Here is a 12,265-nt window from a genome sequence, read left to right on the forward strand (position 1 = left end):
GCAATGTAATAGACTACCAATAAGGATGGATCACTGAAGGGGCAAACTATGCACAGACCCAGTTACCCATGGGGTCACAGGGGTCAGCCACATGGGGTCGACCTCAAATGGACATATAATGACCACAAAGACATAATAATGACCTCAAGGGGAGACCCCATGGACCACCGACGAATCTACCTGTTCTCTTTTTGTCCCATAATCCATCCATGTTTTAGCAGAACACTCAAATTCGTACTTAATTTAAGTACAGTACTTACATCCCACCACTGCATAAAAGTAGTTTTTAACTTTGCTAAAGGCGTAAGAAGAGGAGACACTTTCTCCTGTGTCTGTCTGTCCAGTGGCTGCGGTAGATGGGGGACGGAGACAGCAGGACAGGAGGGGACAGAGATACATGAGTGGGGTCAGTGGTGTAGTCTGATTTGTTGTAGTGGGTATGCTTGCTTTTTTAGGTGGGTGGGTGGGTACACTGTTCATGCCTGTATCACATAGACTATAGTTACATAGTTTTGTTATAGTGGGTACACTGAAATATTAATGAATTTCCAGTGGGTACACTGAGTATACCTGAGTATCACAGACTACACCACTCAGTGGGCTGCTGCTGCTGCTGCTGCTGCTGCTGCTGCTGCTGCTGCTGCTGCTGCTGGTGGAGCTATGGCTCTCGTGCATTCCTCGCGTGTGTGTGGGCGCGTGGCTCAGGGTTCAGCGCGAGCCGTCGCCCCCCCTCCTCCCCCCTCCTCCCTCCTCTCCCCGCCTCCCTGTTCTCTCCTCCTCCTGCTCCCTCCTCTACCCCCTCCCCTGCTCCCTCCTGCTCCGACAGACAGGCAAAAGGCGGAGGAGGAGCAACGACGGACCTCACAGTCAACAGACGCTCCGGCGACCGGGAGGCAGCAGGCTACACCGGCACGAGCCCGCGGAGGCAGACCGGGCGACAGCGACGTCAGCTAACGGTAAGATAACGGACTCTCCGCGCGGTGACGGTTGTTCGATTAGCTCGATTACTAACGGTCACTCCGGTGGCGACGTCGACGCTGTCTCCTGGCCGGTGTTTCTTTACCAACCCTGACACATCACACACACACACACCGGGCTGTGGAAGTGGGCTGATGTAAAACTACAGCTACACACTAGAGTCTCTAGACCACCGAGAACTAGTGGATAATTGAGCCGAAAGTCGGCGGTGAGAAGCGGCTACAGGACAGCCGGGAGGCGCCGGTGTAACTAGCTAACTGCGCCCCGGACGGAGCTCCGCCGTCGGGCTGAACCGTCAGCGACACAGCGCTGAATGAATGACGACGGTCACCTAATGTGTTGGACAAGTTCATCATCTTCAGCTTTATATTTAACTGTTACGTGTTAATTATTTTTTTTTTACTCTGATAAAGCGGATTCTTTTTTCTTTTCTTTTTTTTTCTTTTTCTTTTTTTAACTCGGTGTTTTAGGATCGTTAACGTTAACGTTACCTCTCTCGTGATATTACCGGTTGCGCTTGTAGGCTATGTGTGTTTTTGAGAGTAGTAATTTGAGTTTAAAGGCGATTTAAGTTGTCAGTTCGCACATTTTTTTTCTCCCCTCGGATAAAAAGTCGTTTTCTGTCACAGTTTGTATAAAACACTGGTGGGACCCGCGGCACAGGCACAGCCCCTCCTGCTGTGTGTGTCCGTGTCTCCACATGCAGCTGACAGCGCGGTGAAGTCCCGGAGCAGGAGGTCCGCTCCCCGCCCGGGTCCGGTGTAAAAATAGCCCGGTGTTTTCAGCTTAGCCCGGGTCACAGTAATGCGACACACACACAGACAGACGGACAGACAGACACAGCTCCCACTGCCTCTCCGCATTCATTCGCCACCCATCCAGGTCCTCCGGTCCCCCCCAAAGTAGACCTCACTTTCCCGGTCGAGCTCTGCCATTGGTCGGTCTCATTATGTGGGTTAACAGGATGCCACGGAGTTATAGCTACACACGAGCCTGACACCTGTTTGTTGTAGTCTGTTCCCCACCACCACATCCTCCGTGAACGTGTGATCGCTGCTGCTGCTGCTGCTACACGGTCCAGATCCCACCACCAATGTGTGAGATAGGCATAATTTAGTGTGAATGAGCCCTTTAAAACCCATCTCTTCATTATGTGTCACATGCAGGTATCCCCCCACCCACATCCACCACCTCCACCACCCCTCCTCCTCCTCCTCCTCCAGCTCCAGCTCAGGTTTGAGCTGCAGAGCAACACACACAGCTGTCGCACCCACAAGTCACTTTGGCGTCTGTTGTGGCTGCCCAGGTGCTGAAAACTCAAAGGACGATCTAACCTAAATTTCACCAGTAGCCTACTTTCTGTTCTGTACTGTCGCTTGTCTTAAAGTGGAGGGTGAAATAATTCATGACCTGTTTTTATTTGACTTAAATGTGCTGCAGCATGGAGATAAAATAAAACCTGCCCAGACAGACAGAGAGAGGGGAGAGGATTTCCGCTGTGAATGTGCAGCAAGCCCAGAAGATACAGCAATATATAAAGAATCAGAAAAGAAAAAAAATCTATATAATATAAAAAAAAGAAAAGAAAAGCAGCCCAAATAGAGGCTTGGGGGCAGAGTCTGTGCATATTAAGGATAAACAAAGTGCTCAGGGCTCTTTGAGTTTGCCTCGAAAATTCTCAATTATTATTTCAAACCAGAGACCTGCTCTCTTGGTTTTTAGTCTCCTGCTGAATCATTTCCTAATGAGCTCCGAGCTGAGGGAGAGAGAAAACAAAATCACATTTTAAATTCAGCCGCAACCTCAGAGACAAAACACAAACACCGGCTTTCTGTGACCAGAGGCGATGGAGTTTCTGGAGATGGATAGATGCAAATACAAAAAAACACAACACATGATAGAAAACTTGAGATGGCAAAATGTGCAAATAAATGCCCCACAAGTGGAGAGAGCAGGAGAATAAAACCCCACTCACACAGTTGTACAATGATAGAGCTCAGTGGCAATGCAGCTACCACTGATAATTATAGTCCTGCTATTCAAAGACAGATTTTTTTCAGTGGTCTTAATTACAAGCTGGATTGTGCCGGACTTAAGGACTTAATATAACTTGCTTCAGCTGACAATGGCCATCTAAAGTAGCTTTTGGATGTTTTCCCACTGGCCTGCCTTGTGTGTGTCAGCGTAGATGAGCCAGGCAGCTTTTGGCTGCAGAAGAAAGGTGTCCTGGTGAGTAAGTGGCTCCGAGGCTGGAGGCTTGGAGGAGAGCAGCAGATGGATGATGATGTAGCGGGTACTGGCGCTCCCTGCCTCCCGCCGCCATCCGTCACGCGCTAATGATCGTGTCACACCTTCTCCCCGGGCGGCCGGCCGCTTCTGCAGCGCTCAGCTCAAAAACTGGTAGCTCCACTCAAATCCCCTCTTCACGGCCGTCGGCTGAAAAGCCCGGAGACAGACTGCGCTGCCTGCAAGCCTCTCTATCACTAATTCCTCACTTTTTTCTTTCTCCAGCGCCTTCCCTTCACCCTTCTTCACCTCTAAAGTCCCTGCAGACTGTCTCCTCATCTCTCCTCATCCCTCGCTTCCCTCGCCTCCCATTCATCTTGTTTCCTCTGTAGTGTATCTGCCCTGTGTCATTCGTTTTCCTCTCTGTCTCCTTCGGCCGTGCTCCCATTCTTTCCTGATTGCTGTGGAGTCAAAGCTCTCATACAGTTCGATAGCAGCGGCTTTCTCTTATTTTACACACATTTCTCTTTGATTGTCCTGATTAAAGGACATGTACCCTTTTTTTTTTTCCTCCACCCCCCTCCCCCTGTCTGAGGTCAGATACAGTTCAGCACAGGTGGAGCTGGTCTGCTTGCTTAGAGGACACCTCAGCAAAAAAACCTTGTCAACAGCACATCAGGGAGCTTTCCAACTTATTATGTCCTTTAGGGTGTTTTTATATCTCCGGACCGTTGCCTCTTCCCGAGACTGCAGTGGACCAGAACAATACTAAGACAGAAGATACTGATTGTTGGCTGCATCCTGCTCTAAAAACAACAGAGTAATTTTATTATCTATGAATCTGGCGATTAGTTTCTCCATTAATTACCATGAATAAAATGTCAGAGACGCTTCACAATTTACCAGAACTCAAATTTAATATTTAGGCTAGTTTCTCAAAAGCAAAGATATTAAGATCAACAAAGAAAAAGCGGCACATTTTCAAATTGGAGAAACGTGGAACCAGGAAAAAATGTAGTAAAAAATTGACGATCAGTAAAATAATTTCCTTTTCAATACATGGTGAGCAACGTCCCCCCAACTCAGAGATATCAAATATAAACCCTCATGTAAAATGGTCTTTTCATTGTGGTTGGAACAATTATCAATACAACCATCTATACAGAATAGATCATTAAAAAAACATTTGTGGTCATGACATCACAACCTAATTTCATTAGAGGTTAACCAATGAAACCATTAATGCCAACCAACTGAATTATAGTCTGATTTAATTCCCTCATAAAGGCACCACATATCGTATTAATTCTGCTAAAGATATTCACATAGCAACACATGCAAAGACTCGAGACGCCTCTCTTCTCCACTCAGAATATTTCTGTGGGTGGAAGTGCTGCTGTCATGTATTGTGTTTCATTGAGGCGGTATAGGAAGTAAACACCACTTTGGTTGCACATGGACTGACAGGGACCCTTTTTTAGAAAAAAAAACAAAACAGCTATTATCTCCAGTCGGGTGTTAAATAACCATGCTATGGGATTCAGCATCCTCTCTGAGCTCGTTATTCTGTCCCAGGTGTTACAGGAATAAGCGTCCCCTAGAGCGATGTGTTACAGTGCAATGTGTCCCCGCTGAACGCAGTCGGCCCTTTGGAGAAGATGGTGGAATGTCACTTCCTCCTGTGTGTGTGTGTGTGTGTGTGTTTGGTGTGTGTGTGTGTGTGCGTGTCTATCTATCTCTTTGGTCTCGGCAATATTCTCACCGCTGGGATCACAGACTCAGCTTGGCATTCTGGGAATATCAGTGCTGGCGGATCGGATGATAGTCTCCACAGCTGCTGTTTCTAAGAAAAGCTCGAGGACACACTCAAACCGACACACCCACACACAAACACACACACACACACACACACACACACACACACACACACACACCAGACATGCGTTTACATGAGCTACACACACGTAAATACACAAGCAAATACCACGTCGTCCAAGCACCAGGCCTACATGTTACCGTCACAGATGCACAGGCACACTTACTGTAATACACTTAAAGCAGCAATTAACCGTCAAGCCTGGAGAGCGTTTGGGAAGCCTAGACAGACATTAACACACCCACACACACACACACACACACACAGCCGTACAGATACACAGACACACACATAAGCTGAGCTACTTGATGTCATTTCCAGCAGCCATGCTTTTATGCTCCGGCAACTGTTTGATACGAGTGTGAAATGGTGTGTAGGGTTTTTTCTCTTGTACAGCGACCACTAACACCGTTTTTTTTTTTTTCCAATCTCTTCAGGCTATTTCCCAGTGACCAGTAAAGAGCCGGCAGAGAGGGAAACAGTGGAGAAGGCGAGCACAGGCGGAGAGAGGATAATTGTGTTTCTGGCCGCCCCCTGGGAACATGGGATATATGACCTCATCATTCACCTGTGAGGCTCAACAGTAAACAACTCTCGATAGGTAGGGGCCGCATCGCACGTACGCACACACACACACACACTCATGCAAATGCAAGAACCAAGATTTTATTTTATTTTTTTACATAGCAGTTAAATATACAAATGCAGACGTTATTGAGGTGAACACAACGCAGCCTGACTGTCTGAGTGTGTGTGGCGTCGTCGTTCAGCAGGATGACTGAAGCCGCTACAGAAAGTGCAAATGTCCTCCTGAAGCCCTGCGACGCGACGCCGTGCGACGTCATCGGCTGCCTTTCCCCTCCGCCGAGTCTGCCCCTCTGCGATCAAAAGGACGACGACGTGTGTCACCATGACGATAAGAAGCTGGAGCAGCAGGTAAGCGACACAAACAAAGAGCCCTACAGTACTAATGTACTATTGAAAATTATGCACCGACCAGCAGCAGCAGCAGCGCTCACATGCTCGCTTCATGACAAATTGTGTCTTCACTTGCAGAAACAGTGTACCCAGGTGCAACCAAAGAAAAAAGTTAAGGTAAGCTAAAATAATTCAGCCTCTCATTATTCATTCTTACGGAAATATCGATTGCAATACGTTCTATGAATTTGTAATATTGCTGCTGTGTGTGTGTGTTTCAGGCTAAAGGAAAGTTAGTTCGCAGCAAGGCTGTGTGCGAGGAGTTCTCACCACCTGAAGAAATCCAGGTAACACACTCACACAAGGGCACACATTATCATCCACCTCCTCTTCCTCATCATCATCATCATCATCATCATCATCATCACCACAACCCAGTCGCTCTTCATTTTCCTCTCTCTCTCTCTCAGGCAACTCCAGACACAAACATCTCATCCAGCTGCCACGACAATGAGAGAACTTCCTGTAAGGAGGAAGAGCAGGAGAAAAGCCCTGATCCAAAGAAACCTTCGCTGTCCAAAGGTATTTGTGTGTGTCTATGTGTGTGTGTGATTGATGTCTCATAAAGAAGAGGAAGGAGAAATCACACAAAATGTAATAAAGCAGAACACGGAGCCACTATTTAGATGCAGTTCTCCTGAGGTGTTAAATATTGCAGTGATGTTTTTTTTTATTTTATTTCTGTTGACTCTGTAACACATCCTTCTGCCTTCTGTCGCTGGCAGAGTCCAGCGTGGAGTACACCGACTCCACCGGCATTGACCTGCACCAGTTTATCGTCGACACCCTCAACAGCAACCCCAGAGACCGCATGATGCTGCTGAAACTGGAGCAGGACATGATCGACTTCATCACCAGCAATAGGTGTGTGTGCGTGTGTGTGCGTGTGTGAAGCAGTGTGTGAAGGAGAGGACATAACCTTGGTTCCTCATTGTGCTTTTTACCCATTTAAAAGTGCTGAAATGAATAAAATGCGTATGTCGGCTAAAGGGTAAAAAGATTCAACCCAGTTTTCATTCTGATGTGAAATGTGTCTTCAGCTCGTATATTATAGTTGTGTCCATAAAGCCCATTTAGTGTTATGGTCAATATATTGAGTCAGTTGTGTTAGTGTGGGTGTGTTTAGATCACAGGGGATGAAACTGGACTGAAGCCAAAAAAATACACCCAGTCTCAGTCTCCCTCCTTCTCTCTCCCTCTCCGCCGCTTTTCTCACTTTCACCTTCCTCCCTCCCACTTTCGTCACTCCCTCATTCTTTCTATCTTTGTCTTCCTCCCTCTGTCTCTCCCCACCGTTGACTCACTTCTTCTTCTCCCATCCCACCTCTCTCTTCTTTGCACTTCTTTCCCCATTCCCTTTCTCTCTCAGCCCCTTTAAGAAGTTTCCTCACATGTCATCCTACCACCGTATGCTGGTCCATCGGGTGGCGGCCTACTTTGGCATGGAGCACAATGTAGACCAGACAGGCAAGTCTGTCATCATCAACAGGACCAGCGGCACACGCATGTAAGCATGCATAATGTATCTGTGAGTATATGCATCTGAATCCTTTTGCCTTTTATCGTGGACTTATGAGGTTTTTTTCTTTCTTCTTCTTTTTTCCACTTGTTTGTCTACATAGACCAGAGCAGCGTTTTGTGGACAAGGTACACAAGGACAAAGTAGAAGAAATCAGCTGCTGGAAAACTATTCTGAAGCGAGACAGCAGCTCGGACGACCAGGTACGTCTGTCCTCCTATATGTCTATAGCTGGCGCTGTCTCTCTGGGATTTCTTCTATAATTGACATTGATCGTATCCTATCAGCGATTTGACCTGCTCTTGTTTCTCTCCTCGCAGACCCGACTCCACCCCTTGCGGGAGAAGCAAAGCAAGTCAATGGAGGAGCGGGAGGAGGAGTACCAAAGAGTGCGAGACCGAATCTTTAACAAAGAGGTGAGACGGGAGAGACGGAGGAAGACAGACAGACAGACAGGCAGACGTGACACAGAGACAAAGAGGAGACTCACTAATTTCTCTGCTGTTCTTTTACAGCCACTCTGCACCCAGGAGAGCGGCCATGCAGAAACCAGGTAACCTTGCCTGCAGTGTATTTTCTCCATGTGCCTTTTCAGCTTATTATATTTAGATGAGAACATTAATATATGTCCCTGCGTGTGTGTGTGTGCAGGGCTGCGGAGGAGTACAATCCATATGCTGAGACCCAGAGGAGAAGGCAGCTCTTCAGGTAGACCTCTGCGCAGATGTGTAGTCATTTATCATCTTAATCTGGTCAGCCTGCCTGGCACAGAGCTGCTCAGGATCTGCAGTGGAAACAGAGAGACCTAGTTTTTTATGTGTGTGTGTATGTGTGTGTGTGTGTGTGTGTGTGTCAGGGCGCAAGAGTTTCTGCCGTTCTGAATGGAAATAACCAGAGGAAGTTTTTATAGAGATTTTACATTCATGAATGTTGAATATAAAACCCTCCGTGCTTCGTTATGTGTGACACGTGAGCGGGCGTGGAAGCGATTTCTGTCGCCCATTCACGTATAAATGGCAGCCGTAATAAGGCCGTGGGATAATTCTGGACGTGTCTCACCAGGGGGAGCCGCGACAGCTCGGGCTCCAGTTGGACGGGCAGCAGCAGGCAGAGCAGCACGGAGACCGACTGTCGCTATAGCAACGACCCCCGACCTTGGAGCAGCACCGACAGCACCGATTCCTCCTACCAGTGGACGAGTCCCGCCTCGAAAACCCGTCAACCTGCCAACAACAGCTGGGAGGCGCGAGGTGCAGGTGCGTCTTTTTATAAACATGGCGTCAGAATAATAAGCGACTTTTTTTTATTTTTTACTTTTTCTCTTTTTTATCGCCTCGTATGTCACTTTTTCAACGTGCAAATTCACTCATCATGGGTGAGACACCTCTACACCTGCAAACTTATCCTCAGACTTCATCACCCAAACCACCACTTGGGAAAAATGCTGTTTATAAACGATGAATGTTGAATGTTTTTTTTTAATTTTGCAGCGTTAATTAACGAAAAAGCAGTGGAAGTTGCTCAGGGTGTGAAAATTTAACCCAAACCACGAATCTTCACACCATAGCTGTAAATTTTCACACAACACCTCCAGACTTCTTCGCATATTCAGGAAGAAACATACATCATCACTGAGGGCTGTGCTGAGGGGCAACACTCAGTATTTTTTTTTTTTTTTTTTAGCACAGACAGGTGTGGAGTGTGGTGGGTTTTTTTTTTTTTCTTCTTTTCTTTATCAGATTGAGATGTTGAAATGTGAATTTGTTATGTGCCTCTACTTCCCCTACTCTTACACTTTATCTTTTATTTCTCTCTCTCAGGCACAATCACTCTGTTCAGACTGCCATCCCCTTATCCCCACTCCTCCTCTCCTCCCATCATCGAGGAGCAGACTCAGAGCTCTGCCTTCATCATGGAGAACGGGATCCCACCAGGAAGCATATTAGTCAACCCACATACTGGTACGTTACACACACACACACACACACACACACACACACACACACACACATATCAGAGAGATTTTAGTAACACAACACACACACATTCATCACAGTCAACCCTTCGACCTCTCAGGGCAGCCTTTCCTGAACCCCGATGGGACCCCTGCAGTGTACATCCCCCCAGACAGCCAGCAGCAGCCAATCAGGAGCCAGACTCAGCTGCACAGCTCTCCCTCCCAGCAGCAACCGCAGCAGCAGGTAGCACACACACACACACACACACACACACACACAGACACACACACACAGCAGGAAGCGGTTGACATGTTCGTGGTGCAGCACATACATGTCACTGTTTGTGTCTTTATCTCTGTCTCCATGTGTCTCCGTCTCTCGCAGGTGGTTCAGTACTCGTCTGTCTCTTACACAGCTCCACAAATGTTGCCTGTCTCTCCGTCACAGCCATACGCCGCAGTATGTATCTCCGCACAGCGCTGCAATTCTCTGTGTGTGTTTGTGTGTGTGTGTGTGTGTGTTGACGGTCATCTGTTTGTGTGTATGCGTGTGTGTTGACCTCCTTTCTCTTGACCTACAGATTGAAGACCTCTCGTCGCAGTTCGGCCACGTGACAGTGAACTGTCAGTCGACGGGTGAAGCCCCGCCCCTCTATCCTCCCAGTCAGGGTTACATCTATGCAGCTCCTCCCCCTCCCCCTCCCAACCCCCCCAGCTACTGCCAGCCCTCACCTCAGGTGGGAAGACACACAACATTTATCGTACCTTTTTTCTGACTACTTACAGAATTATCCTGCAATTTAAAAGAGGAATTTAATTTTTTTATGTTAATAGGAAAGTTTTTATTTCCCTCCAGGTGCCTATGTATTACTACGGCCAGTACCCTACCTCACCTCAGCATGGATGCAGGCCTGTCTCCCCCAGCCAGCACATGCACAGCCAAATAGCACAACCAACAGGTACTTCCCATCTGTGTGTGTGTGTGTGCGCTGTGTGCATGTGCGTGTAACGGTTGAAAGGGCGCAGACTGTGGCAGTAGAGAAGGGGGCCGTTACACTGTCAGAGATGTAGTCTGAGGGTCTCACAGTGAACCGGTCTCTTTTCCTGCGGCTTCTGTTCAACACAGGGGTAAAGACCAAGAAGACACACACACACACACACACACACACACCAACACTGTCACATGGCAAAATTCACAGCGCACTAGTGTGTGTTTACAAAATAAACTAAAACAAATAACTGTCATTATACAAGACTCAAACTAGTGACACTGGAACAGAATTACAAATGTGTTTTTTTTAATGTTGTCAATAAAGATGTGTATCCAACCAGACACGATATATAACATGTCCATGTTAAATATTGTTTACTGCATTCATTTTTATATTTACTCTTTCATTAACAAATAAACTATGTTTGTAACATTTGCCTTCTCTTATATCAGAATGTGTTGTTCGTGCTGTATGTCAGCTTCACATTATTCTCTTACTATACACATATGTATCAGGGCTCCAGACTGCTCCTACCTGGGGGCATTTTGCTCCTAAAATTTGAGACAGTGCAAGTAATTTTTTCATCTACTTGCACATGTGCAACCAGTAAATTTACTGTTTGTTTGTTTTTTTGAACAATTAAAGAATCTGGACTCTGTCATTACAGGTGGCAGGACAAACTGCATGAGGATCATAAATGAAAAGGAAATGTAAAAATTTGTGCCCCTAAATTTTCAGTTTGCGCTCCTTAAATTTTAGGTTAGGGGCCACTGTGCTCCCAGTAAAAAAAAAGTTAGTCTGGAGCCGTGTGTATATTTATTACTAATATGTGTGAAGCTTCTTCTTTTCTCACACAAACTAAATCACTGTGAGTGATCGTAACTGTAACTAATGTTTGTATGTACGTGTGTGTGTGTTTGCAGCAGGTTACGCCCCTACCGTGGGGGTGCAGCAGTCTTCCCTCACCCAGGCGCAGGCGGTGCTGGGGAACTACTCACCAATGGCCTCTCATCAGTGTAGCATGGTCCAGGTAGGTACGCCCCAGAGCGATCAGAGGTTTGATTCCTCTGTCAAAGTCAAAGGAGGGAAACGTTCAGTGCAGTTGTTCTTTCGCTGGAGTTGCGTAGAAGTTGTGCCAGAAACCTCGCTCCAACTTTTCTCTCTTTTTCCGTCTCCTCTGCAGGGAGGCGTTTCAATGCCCTATCCCCAAAATAAAGTAGTGAGCGGGGTGAGCGGGGGGGAGGCGGGGTACTGCTGCGTGGTGCCCTCCCCCTCCCACCACGGCGGCTGCCATCCTCCCAGCTGCACCAACCTCAGCGCTCCGGCCTGGAGCGCGCAGTACTGACGACGCCTCGGTGGATGGAGCCACGATACTTTGGTTCCTGCGTGAATTCATCACACGCTTAACACCTTTTTCTTTCCACCATATCCCCCCACCTCCAGCCCCCACCATACTCGCCTACACCCGCCTTCTTCCAGATGATGCCTGCAGGGCACATCGCTCACACGCACAAGCATGTACACACCACACACACACACACACACACACACAACATACACCCACTCACATATATAAATGTACCACTGTACCAAAGCTTAATAGTATATATCAGAGCTGCTGTATTGAATGCATAATTTATATACACAAATGGAGTTTTATATTGATATTAAATTATATATTGTGTTTTAAGGAAATGCACTGTGTGAAGAGAATAAAGTCCTATGGCTGAATTATTTCA

The 12,265-nt window shown here is 47.1% G+C and overlaps 1 protein-coding gene across 7 annotated transcripts; it reads left to right on the forward strand.

Moving 5' to 3' along the window:
- The first annotated feature begins 863 nt into the window (after positions 1–863).
- On the forward strand, positions 864–12,265 carry arpp21 (cAMP-regulated phosphoprotein, 21). Of its 7 annotated transcripts, none has more exons than XM_085791785.1 (20): positions 864–956; positions 5,518–5,681; positions 5,851–6,016; positions 6,137–6,175; positions 6,280–6,345; positions 6,469–6,580; positions 6,784–6,922; positions 7,428–7,565; positions 7,681–7,780; positions 7,898–7,993; positions 8,093–8,130; positions 8,229–8,285; positions 8,640–8,833; positions 9,398–9,538; positions 9,654–9,778; positions 9,920–9,994; positions 10,116–10,271; positions 10,391–10,493; positions 11,450–11,556; positions 11,710–12,265. In XM_085791785.1, exons 3-20 carry the CDS (start codon positions 5,855–5,857, stop codon positions 11,869–11,871), a joined length of 2,010 nt encoding a protein of 669 aa, XP_085647911.1. In that variant the 5' UTR covers positions 864–956; positions 5,518–5,681; positions 5,851–5,854; the 3' UTR covers positions 11,872–12,265. The 7 variants fall into 7 exon arrangements, with proteins under 7 accessions (XP_085647911.1, XP_085647913.1, XP_085647912.1 ...); XM_085791787.1 differs by having other exon boundaries at positions 11,453–11,556; XM_085791786.1 differs by having other exon boundaries at positions 5,854–6,016.

The sequence above is a fragment of the Trachurus japonicus genome, chromosome 11 (genome assembly GCF_045865225.1).
Source record: "Trachurus japonicus isolate A0001 chromosome 11, Traja_1.0".
Lineage (NCBI taxonomy): Eukaryota > Metazoa > Chordata > Actinopteri > Carangiformes > Carangidae > Trachurus > Trachurus japonicus.

Bases quoted from the DNA above. Each gene is read 5' to 3' on its own strand.
- arpp21 (XM_085791783.1), top strand. From the start codon at position 5,855: ATGACTGAAGCCGCTACAGAAAGTGCAAATGTCCTCCTGAAGCCCTGC. The intron at 6,346-6,468 runs GTAACACACTCA...TCTCTCTCTCAG, and splicing joins CACCACCTGAAGAAATCCAG to GCAACTCCAGACACAAACAT. The intron at 7,566-7,680 runs GTAAGCATGCAT...TTGTCTACATAG, and splicing joins AGGACCAGCGGCACACGCAT to ACCAGAGCAGCGTTTTGTGG.